The following is a 10,920-nucleotide window of genomic DNA, read 5'->3' as shown; positions in this document are numbered from 1 at the left end:
CCACCTCAATGCCAGCGCGGAGCAGCGAGATTCTAGCGGAAAGATCCCGGGAAGAGGCGGGCGTCAGGCTAGCCCGAATGCGGACCGGCGCTTTCGATCTACTGCTCGGAAAGCGAGAGCCTCCGGCGCTTTCTCCAGCCGGAGGAGTGAAAGCCGCCATGGACTGCGAGTCTCTCTTCACAGAAAGAGATGGCTGTAGAGCGTCGTCATTCTGGCATCTCTATGGCGGAACCCTTGTAGCCATTGGACCGGAAGTTCCGGCGAGCAGCCTCGTTGGCCCTTCTAGCCTCCTTTGTGAGGAGTTCTGACAGCGAGCCTCGTCACCTCGTCTGTCTCTCTGAATTGCCGCAAAGTAAGGGCACTCTAGCTTCCTCGGTCGCTGCTCTGGGAGGCCGGAAGCGGAAATAGCGGAAACCACCGGCAGGGCTGGTTGGTATCCGAAAGCCACCGGGACGATGGCGGCTGGTTGGAGTTTGAGCCGCTCGGAACGGAAAGCGGCGGCTCGTGCCGAGTTCCTCCGGCAGGAAGAGCAGCGGGAGCGACGCAGACAGGTACCGGGACCTGCGGTTGGGGCGAGGGGCTTGTGGGTCTCTGTAGCGCTTGTGGGCGCCGGTGTTTCTGCCTTGCGCCCACGCCCCCTCCTTCCCCATCAACCGCCCCCTTCCTCTGTCTCTCTCTCTCTCTCCCTCTCCGCCTCTTTCTCACCCGCCGTTCGGCGCCAGGTGTCGCGGATCCTGCGCAAACCGGCGGCCGAGCGGAGCCCCGACGAGGCCGCGCTGCTCTCCGGCTGTCAGGAGATCGTCCGGGATCTGGAGCGACTTGGCAAGAAGCGCGAGAGGCTGCGGCGGCGGCTGGAGGAGGTGTGTGCGCCTTGCTAGCTATCCCCCCCTCGATGCGTAAACGAGCGCGAGTGAGTACGGAGGAAGGAGGGTTTCTCGGCGGGGCAGCCACGTCAGTCGCTCGCCGGCGGCAGAAACAACACCGAGTCACTCGTGGGGCACCCTAAGTGGGCGCTAGTCTGCAAACGAGCCTGTTAGCCTTTACGGTACTACAGCGACGCTTCACTTCTGTTGGGATTAGAGTGAACAAGTGAGCTAGTGAGAAGGACGGAGGGGATGAGTATCTGGTATTACACATGTATACATTTATCTTGCTTGTTCAGCTACTACCTGCTGGTGACAAAACACACAGTGGAAAGTATGTGGCCTGCTTAACAGTGGGGTAGCATGGGGGGTGCAGGGGGGCCGGCCGCACCGGGCGCAACATCTGGGGGTTAGGGTTAGGGGGCGCAAATCCACGGGTTCAGGGGCGCAAATTACTTGCCTTGCCCCGGGTGCTGACAACCCACGCTACGCCACTGCTGCATAAGAAATACGTTGTCCAAAGTAAATTCTTTCCAACACTGCTTAGTATGGCTTGCCTAGGCCTCTGATTATTCTATTTTTACTACCTGAGAAAACTTACTCAATTTAATTTTTTTAATTTAATATATTTAGGCTGTTTTTCTGGGCAAATGTCCATCCATGGCAGCTTGTGTTCAAAACCTATATACACTTAGAACTATCTTTTAACAGCAGCCCCCACCCGTTTTTTAAAGCAGAGCCAGGAAGAACATAGTTCAGTCAGACTATTACCTAGCTGATATATGTCATATTCAGAAGACCAGTTAAAAAGTGAAAAGTGTTTCTGAAAACCCTGCAGTGTAATTTGACTGAGGGCTTTAAGGCAAGGGAGCCAGTTGCTGTTAGAGTAGCATTTAAGTTGGCTTTCAGTTGTTACAAAATCAAACTTCTGCTACAGCCCAAAGTTGATTTGGTCCATGTGCTTGAAAGTAAGTTCTGTTACATCAGAACGCCTTCTAAAGAAAAATGTTTAGGGTTAATGCTCTTGTTAGCCATCTCCTTGTTCTTGATGAGCTGGTCCCCCCTCACTTATTCCCACATGTCATTAATGTATCCTGTTTCTGACATGTAAGACGTTTCTACTGAAGCTCTTTCTTCTATTTCATGTCTTCCTTTACAAAGCTTGTAGAGTTGAGGACAAAAGAAAGAGAGTGAAGGGAAGAGACTAAAAGACATGGCTGAGTTTATGTCATGTGATTAGAATTGTACAGGGCTTAGCTGAAGTGGTCCTTTGGAAATAATTTCAGTCCCTCATTCATCCACTCTTAGGTTTGTGATGAACCTGAAGAGTTGAAAAGAAAAGTCAGTAAGCTCTCTGCAGCTGTGCAGGGAGCAAAGCATCTCATCATTTACACAGGAGCTGGCATCAGTACGGTAAGACTGTGTGGTTGGCTGTTCTAAAATCACCTGGTACATGATCCTATAGTGGTTTGTATTTATTAGTGTGTGGCTACACATTATGTTCACCATGCAAGAGCAGTCCAGTTCTGACTGTTGAGAATCCTGTAGGCTCCCTCAGCAACAGATAAATATAGAAGAAACTGTATTCAAACTACTTTTGTTCCCTCCTAGGGACAATTACCTGTTAATGAGAGAGGTAAGCAAAAATAAAACAAGCTTTTTTATCCATGCATGTTTGATTGTGATTCCTGTCCAGTGTTCTCTGTCTGTTGTTTGGGGAGTTTGCAGAACAAGAAGAGCTAGACTGCTCTCTTGTGGTGAGTATAACATGTAGTGTGACTCTTGATGTGAGTTGGGCCACTTTCACAAGTGAAACAGAACAATTGTTTTGAACTTATGAAAATAGTTTGTTGTAGTATTGTTAACAGCGTTCTTATTTAGAGGTAGTGAAGAGGCACTCCCAATCTGAAGTATGGGAAGTGTGGATACTGAGATGATGGAACAACTGTTTTGAATGTATGCAGGACAATGGGAAGCTGTCTTATATGCAATCATAGAATTGGTATGTCTAGCTGAGTATTGCCTATTCTTTTTGTAAGCTGCTTTGGGTTTTTTCTACTATCAAATGGTATATAGATTTCATGAAATAAATAAATATACTGACTGATAGCGACTTTTCAGCACTTCAGATGAGAAAGCTGCAGAATCATCATGTTCTTGCCTCTAGCTGTCTCATGTTATGGGGAAGAAAATAGCATTTTATCAGACTTGCCTATGGCAAAGCAGCTGTTGGACAGTGGGAGATGCTGCTTGGCTGGCTGTGTTTTTCCATTCTGTTATGTTGTACAACTACCGTATTTTTCCGTGTATGAGATGAGGATTATTTATTTTAAAATTAAGTTAAAATTTGGGGTTCATATTATACACGGATAGCGCAGTGTGATGACGGGCGATAGGTTGCTGCGGCTTGCAGGAGATGGTCATCTTTGATTGGGTGGTTGATTGGTGGATGCGACAAGATCTGTTGTGGCTTTGCTGCCGCTGTGGCAATTTGGCGGGCAATTGGTGAGTGCTGTTGGCGACCGTGCTTACGATTGGTGTCATTGGCAATATGTGAGAATGTCTAACAATACAGTTATTGTTCTATAAGCTCTGTAACTGGGCAATCCCCCTCAAAAAAAAACCCTCAACAACTCTGGGCAATCCTCCCCCCAAAAAGCTTAACAACTCTTGGCAATCTTCTCCCATTTTCTTAATTTGGAGTCCCCAAAAATAGGGGGCGTCTTATACACAGGGGTGTATACTGTATATACATGAAAAAATACGGTAATCTGCCTTAGCAATTTGGGAGGCAGAAGAGCAGGGCAGATTAATAACATGTTTGCCATGTGAGCAGCATATGAACCTTAAGTGCCCTAGCTATGAAGAAGTTTGGAATAAGATTTTTCCTGATGGAGGAAAATGTTGAGACCATTTATCAGGCAGATTTCAGTATGGTGTTAGTTGACTGATGGGGGCAGGTGCTTGTATCATGAAGGGCTTTCAGTTTTGGATGATGGTAGCAGTGGAGAGATGTCTGAGCAGGAGACTGGGGGTTGGCAGGGCTTTTAGGATGTGGCAGACAAAGTTGCGGATGAGTGTGGCTGTGTATTGCTGAAGGTCCCTTTTCTCTTATGTCTCCTGGTAACACAGGCAGCTTCAATTCCTGACTATAGAGGCCCTAATGGGGTGTGGACAATGCTGCAGAAAGGGAGGAGTATCAGGTAACCAAAACTTGACCGTTCAGATGCTTGCCTGGTGCTTGGGAAATTTCTTAGATCTTTTCCGCCTCCTCAGAGAAGGCTCCACTGGAACATGTGAGATTGATTACTGTTATTTAATACAGTTTTTCTCTCCGCTTGCCAGGGCTGTGGATCTGAGTGAGGCAGAGCCCACACTCACCCACATGAGCATCGCCTGTTTGCACAACCACAAACTGGTAAGGCTGCATATTAGTCAATCCTATACTCCCAGGGGTAAAAAGAGATGGCACCAGTGGGGAACATGTGAATGTGAAATGGATATTATGTCTGGAGAATCTGGGATGCTGGAGAGCCTCTCAGTGCAGAGGATAAAGCCATGCACAAATACTGTATTGTTAGACAAAGTGAATCAGACATGGGGCTTAGAGTAGCAGGGAGATAGACAGTCTTTGTATGTGTGTTGGAGGCTGGCACTTAGGACTCCGAAAATGAACCTCCCTGTTAGTTACTTGGTTCCTGCACAGGATTGAATTATAGGTTGAACTGATAGCACATAAATAGATATTACTTGCTGTAAAAGGCAGCAGAAATCCACGAAGAATTAACAGGTTTGTGGCATATTGTATGGGAGGTTTATAGGCTGCTTAACACACTCTGTACTTTCTAGGTTACTTTAAAAGACTGCAGTATGACACTGTATATTGACAGCACCATAGAAGTGATGCTGCACGTGGGTTACAAATACATAGCGTTAATTTTGGCGCACTCCTTCAAGAGCTGTCTGCTCTTGAATGCAATTTCTTAAATTAGGAAATGATGGATTCAGTACCAGTCTGCGAAACCACCCAACCTGTTGACAATATTCTCTCATTTTGAATGCAAGGCTATGCTGTCTTTTATCATTAACTCTGCTACTTTCGCTAACTGGCACCTCAAACAGAGGTGATTCCATAGTGCTCACTCCTGGTGAGCAGTTATTGTCCACCCATGCTTTATCAGGCAACCACATTTAGCCACTGTCTCTCCGCTCCTGCTAATCAGCTATATCTCCTCCAGCTATTTTGGCAGAGCAGTGAGAAAGGGAGGGGAAGGTTGGCTATTTAACATGCAAACTGTGCAGATCATATCTTAACTGCTGATAAACGGAAACAAGAAGGGACTTACTTTTAACTCTACTTTCTCCATGCTTAACACTCTTATTTTTCCCTGTTTAGGTAAAGCATGTGGTGTCACAAAACTGTGATGGGCTCCACTTGCGCAGTGGGCTCCCTCGGGAAGCCCTGTCTGAGCTGCATGGAAACATGTATATAGAGGTGAGCATATGCAGAGAGTGGGGCTTGGTGTACCATTGTACCATAGGGAATGATAACACAGATTCTGTGCTTCCATTCAAAATTAGGTTTGCACATCCTGCACACCCAATCGTGAATACGTGCGAATGTTTGACGTGACGGAGCGCACAGCCTTGCACAGGCACCATACCGGCAGAGTGTGCCACAAATGTGGGGCACAACTAAGAGATACAATTGTACACTTTGGGGAGAAGGGCATCTTGCAGCAGCCCTTGAACTGGGAGGCAGCAATAGAGGCTGCAAGCAAAGCAGATGTGATCCTGTGCTTGGGATCTAGCTTGAAGGTAAGGCAGGAGAAAATGTCATTCGATGTACAATTCCACTATACTCTGTAATGGTTTTATTTCAAAAATTCTAGAATTATATTGGAATCAGCAGGCTGACACCTCAGTTTATAGTCTTTAAGGTTTATTGTGAAAGTGTTTGCAAAAATAGAAGTTGCTGCAACTTAGGCACAAATATGTATGTTTCCCCCCCTTTGGAGCTTCATAGAAATGTAACAATAGAAGTTTCTGCAACATAGGCACAAATATGTATGCATTTCCTCCTTTGGAGCTTCTTAGAAATGTAACAATACAATCCTTTGAGAATATTTTCTGGTGTCATTGGTTATAGCCAAATATATGCCAGGGGAAGGTTATGGAAACAGATTTCTAATATCTGGTCAAAGATAGGAAGCTGTTTAAAAAAATTAAGTCTGAAAAGGCAAGCATTTTAATAAAGCAACTTGGGTTGTATGAATGTCTTGGCTTGCATTCCCCGCCCCCCTTTTCAATTAGATATTAAAACAGGAGTGGGAAACCTTTGACCCTACAGACATTGGTGAACTGCAATTCCCATCAGCTCTAGCAAGCATGGCTGATGGCCAGGGATGACAAGAGTTGTAGTTCAGCACCATCCAGCGAGCCAAAGGTCCCCAAACCTGGATTAAAGTAAGGATGTATACAGTTAAGTGGTTCATAGCTAAATAACCCAGGATATATATTTTTTAAGTTTCCCAATAAGGCAGTTTGTATTATTTCAACATGTTAGTGTTTGCCTCTCTATGTAAATGAGAAATGTAAGAATGAACTAAAGGATACCTGAATTGGCCTTATACCATATTTGAGTAGATCACTATTTTTTAAATATAATCATATAAATCCAGAATGTGTATTCTGGATCTCTTACAGTTAAAATACAGTGGACCCATAACTTGTGCTGGTGGTGGGGTTGTGTTCCAAGTGTAGCACAAAAAGCCAAAATTGCATACAGTCAAAACACGTTGGGAATGCCAAAGGTTTCCTCGACACCTCAATCATCATCATTATTATTATTGTTATTATTATTTATTATTATTATTTATTATTTAATTGCCAAGGGTGTCGAGCTGAATGTGCACAGGTTAAATGTGCATAATTTGCAGGTCTGCTGTATAGCTTTATTGCTGTTAGATCCTGACACTTGCTAGAGAGCACAATAAGGAAAGGCCCATCTACTCCAGCATGCTTTTCAACAATCCCAGCAACTAGCTGTTACTAGATGTTCCATCAGGAATTGGCCAGTGTTTTACCAGAGGATCATGTCCTGCTTACACTTCTACTTCTCCCCATCCATCTCCATGCTTGAGGGTGTTTTGAGAAAGTATTTTTAGTTTAGAAAGTGTTTCATGTTTCTTGCCAAGTGGGACTGTAGTCCTAAGTACATTTCCCTGGGAGGAAGCCACATTGGAACTTGACGCCTAGGCCTGTTTTACTGTATGACTTCCGTCTAGCTGAGGTAATAGCTAGCTGAGGTGACTGCTAGTTATGTGTATTTTTATAGTTGCAATACCTGCAAAAGTGTTTGGTTTGAGTCTTTTGGGCATGCTAGCCATTGGACTAGAAATATGATCACTTAAATTTTAGCAAAAGCATGTGTGTTGCCCGTCATTAATCCAGACAGTACACTTGAGATGTTTACTGGGACTGGTCATTTGCATTTGATAGAAATTCTGCTACAGATGTTGAATCCTGCAAAAGCCTTGGCAACCATGTAATCCTGGAAGTTGGTACCAGAAGACTGTTCCTGCTTCCTACTTCCCATTCTAAGTAGTTTGTAGTAGGCATTGAATCATAGAATCATAGAGTTGGAAGAGACCACAAGGGCCATCGAGTCCATTGGTTAAAGATGACCATAGATGACTAAAGATGAACTGTGTTGCCAAGTATCTCAAAGTTTGGGACTCCTTCCCTCTTCTCGCACTGATAAATATTTTGGTTGTGTTGTCCTTCTCACAACAGGTTTTGAAGAAGTATCCACATTTGTGGTGCATGAGCAAACCACCCAGACACCGCCCTAAACTCTACATTGTAAATCTCCAGGTTAGTTTGAGCCTTGTCATTTATGGGCAGAGCAATTTGCTCTGGTGATATATGCAAGTGTATATGATTACTTTAGTTGCTTCCATGTGTTTATAGGGTAGGACCAAAGTTCAGGGTTTATTCCGTCATGCAGCTGGACAAATTGTGTGCATTATCAAAAAAATTGTGCAGTGTGAAATATGTTTTTGTGCAGTTGGGCATATGGGATTGAATAAGAAGCTAAGTAGTTTCTAAAAGAGAAATAGATAAGAAAAGAAATGTTTAGGTTTAAAGGATATACAAAAAATAAGCAATTGACGTGTCTGAGTAGAATGTATGGTAATGAACATCCCTATGGACCAAAACTCTCTTCATTGATTGGTCCATGGCTGATAACACACTCCTATTCCATGTTGTCACTGGCAACCTCAGCAGCACCAGCTAGCAAGGGGGCTGCAGGGCGGAGCTCTTCAGCTCTGCCCGCTGATAGGTTGGAATGAAGGGGCAATAGCTTGGTGACCTTCCCGAGTGGCAGTTGCGGTGCCCCATGAGCATCGAGCATGGCAGAGAGTGGGACTGGGAATTGATCAGGAGCAAGTATCTTTGTAAAGCCCATGCAGAGGGCTCCGTAGCAACCAGCCGTTGCCCAAATCTGCTCCTCAGTCTGCCCAGGTGAACATTGGGACATTTTCTGGGCCAGGGAGCACTCTTTTTTTTTTTAATCTTGAATTTTTGTGCCCAGGGCAAAAACCCCTGTGGCCCCATCCGTGCTATGCCACTGCCTAGAAGCCATCTGGTGGATTCCTACTTATCATTGGTTGAAAGTAATTCTGTAACAAGCCACATTGTCAGATTTCAAATAAATTTTTATGTTGTTCACATGTTTATGTCGAAGTTTCATTCCTTTGCCATGGGATAAACATGTTACTAATGTTTCTACAATAAAAGTGAAAACCTAGTACTTGACATGTGAAGATCATTGTGAATGTCATGGTAGCAGTGCTAAGTCAGTTCACTTCATTCACAGTATTACTGTTCTGTCTACAGTGGACACCAAAGGATGATCTGGCAGCCCTGAAACTTCATGGGAAATGTGATGATGTGATGAAGCTATTGATGGATGAGCTGGGGCTTCCCGTCCCTTGCTATGACAGGTCAGCAGAGATAATGCTTGGCTTGAGCACTGTGCCCTTATACACTAATACTTCACTCTTGTAGATAGTAGCAGATTTTTGAATGAGCAGATGCTAAATGTAGGCTCTTCTACATTTAATCTAAATGTTGGCTCTTGTCTGCTTATACAATATCATATGGAGGTTTATAATTAAATATAGCTTCTTGTTTCTTCATAATGTGATGTAATTTAAACATGGTTTGTATCAGGAAAGAAATATGCACTGAACATACTTGCACTTGTGAGGACTTGCAGTCCAGCCCTGTTTTACTGGAGTATATCATGCATGGTTCTAAACACACCCTTTCATTTGATACTTGGGCTTTATGGTAATTCTCTGCATGCTGTAAACTTAATATTACATATTATTGTGCTTGCAGAACAAAGGACCCCATTTTCTCTTTGGCTGTTCCTCTGCAACCTGAAGAAGAAGGCAGTCATAGCAGGAGAGCTGTGGCTCCACCAGTAGGTCTTCATGAAGTGCAGCTGGGAGAGCAACAGCAGACACCCGTGGGACCCCTTTCTGGTGGCTGGTTTGGCAGGGGCTGTGCAAAAGGCACCAAGAAAAGAAAAATGTCTTGATAATGGCATTATAAGGGTGTTGGGTTTTTTTAACCTTGAGGACCAACTGAAGTTGCTAAAATCAGGACAAGACCTTACACCTACACTGGATTTGACCAGAATTGCTGGGCTAACTGGAAAAACACAGCTGCTATTTTCATAAATGTTTTGTATAACTACTCAGTTTGTAAACAGAGGCTGAAGCCTAGCTTGGTTTCTGCTGTGGCTGAAGAGGGGTTGGTGTTTAATACTCAGGGCTGTCAATTATTAAATATTATTAATAAAATAAAACAATAAAAGGCAATGGCCGTGGTTTTTGTAGCACACAGCTTATATTCCCAGACTTGTGTTGATGTCAGCAACGCTGATAACTACCACATTTGGGTGTGCATGTTTTATCTAAACATGGGTCTGTTACAACAAGGGTTACATTTTCAGAAGATGTGCAGTACAATCGTGCTAGATTGTTGCAAGTGGTCTTGAGGGTAGGGTTGCCACCCGTCCTGTATAATACAGGATCACCCTCTATTTCAGTGTAAAATGCTACGTTCTGCATTCAATACAGGACACACCTTGACCTGTATTTCCTCAGCGCTCTTTTTCTCTGCCAAGTTAGGGATCCTCTCCAAATGCATGTGTGCGAAAGGTCATGTATTTAAGCCCTGGGTAGCAAAGCAAAGACAGAGTTACAAATTTGTGTGTGTGTGTGTGTGTGTGTTTGACAGATTTCAGAGGGGCCATCCTGTTAGGCTGCAGTTTATTGTAATGGATTGTTTTGAAATCACTCAAGCAACAGTTGTGGGGTGGAAATTGCACCCACCCCACTGTTCTGTATTTTGCCAGAACAAAGGTGGCAACCCTAGTGTGTATCTCAGATGTATAAGGGTGGGTGCCAGGGGAAACAGAATCACAAGGGCTTTGGTCTCCCTGCAGCAAGGCAGTCCTACAAAATATCATGTATAGTGGTACCTCGGGTTACATACGCTTCAGATTACATATGCTTCAGGTTACAGACTCTGCGAACCCATAAATATTACCTCAGGTTAAGAACTTCGCTTCAGGATGAGAACAGAAATTGCGCAGCGGCAGCGGGAGGCCCCATAAGCTAAAGTGGTGCTTCAGGTTAAGAACAGTTTCAGGTTAAGAACGGGCCTCCGGAACGAATTAAGTACTTAACCCGAGGTACCACTGTACAGCATTTGAGGGTCCTGGGGTAGGGAATAGGCGCCACTTTGCTTATTATGATGCAAAGGTTGACATCTGGCGTGGAAGAGAGCTCAAATGTCTCCAGCAGCGGAGGAAGGCCGGTGAGCGTCCGGCGCAAGGCAGATGGTGCGGCGCTGAAGGACCGAGAGAACGGGGCGCCCAGTCGCCACTCAAGGAGAGGGTTCCTGTGAAGGGGGCGGGGCGACGCGCGCGACGTAAGGCAGCGGGGGGGGGGGGCGCGCGCCGCCTGTTGGTCAGGTG

The 10,920-nt window shown here is 44.8% G+C and overlaps 2 protein-coding genes and 1 long non-coding RNA gene across 5 annotated transcripts in view; 2 read left to right on the top strand and 1 right to left on the bottom strand.

Moving 5' to 3' along the window:
• The first annotated feature begins 417 nt into the window (after window positions 1-417).
• On the top strand, window positions 418-9,757 carry SIRT7 (sirtuin 7). Of its 3 annotated transcripts, XM_079967691.1 has the most exons (10): window positions 418-551; window positions 723-860; window positions 2,172-2,276; window positions 3,996-4,066; window positions 4,209-4,281; window positions 5,260-5,358; window positions 5,445-5,681; window positions 7,659-7,739; window positions 8,766-8,872; window positions 9,273-9,757. In XM_079967691.1, exons 1-10 carry the CDS (start codon window positions 456-458, stop codon window positions 9,472-9,474), a joined length of 1,209 nt encoding a protein of 402 aa, XP_079823817.1. In that variant the 5' UTR covers window positions 418-455; the 3' UTR covers window positions 9,475-9,757. The 3 variants fall into 3 exon arrangements, with proteins under 3 accessions (XP_079823817.1, XP_079823816.1, XP_079823818.1); XM_079967690.1 differs by having other exon boundaries at window positions 448-860; XM_079967692.1 differs by lacking the exons at window positions 418-551; window positions 723-860 and adding an exon at window positions 878-910.
• LOC307211246 lies at window positions 5,870-7,652 on the bottom strand. The gene is made up of 2 exons (XR_013836356.1): window positions 7,516-7,652; window positions 5,870-7,462 (listed from the first exon to the last, which is right to left on the bottom strand). It is a non-coding gene; the product is annotated as an uncharacterized lncRNA (long non-coding RNA).
• Window positions 9,758-10,774: 1,017 nt separating the features above from the next.
• Window positions 10,775-10,920, top strand: part of ARHGDIA (Rho GDP dissociation inhibitor alpha) — a 74,182-nt gene continuing 74,036 nt past the window's right edge. The window contains exon 1 of the mRNA XM_079967708.1: window positions 10,775-10,778. The gene's annotated coding sequence lies outside the window, so the exon portion shown is untranslated. The remainder of the gene's footprint in view (window positions 10,779-10,920) is intronic.

This window comes from Podarcis cretensis (genome assembly GCF_951804945.1).
Source record: "Podarcis cretensis genome assembly, chromosome: 2".
NCBI lineage: Eukaryota > Metazoa > Chordata > Lepidosauria > Squamata > Lacertidae > Podarcis > Podarcis cretensis.
This window is presented reverse-complemented; position numbering and strand designations above follow the sequence as displayed.

Excerpts from the sequence above, each read along its gene's own strand:
- SIRT7 (XM_079967690.1), top strand. The coding sequence starts at position 456 with ATGGCGGCTGGTTGGAGTTTGAGCCGCTCGGAACGGAAAGCGGCGGCT. Across the intron at positions 5,359-5,444 it reads ATGGAAACATGTATATAGAG|GTTTGCACATCCTGCACACC; the intron begins GTGAGCATATGC and ends ATTCAAAATTAG. Across the intron at positions 5,682-7,658 it reads GCTTGGGATCTAGCTTGAAG|GTTTTGAAGAAGTATCCACA; the intron begins GTAAGGCAGGAG and ends TTCTCACAACAG.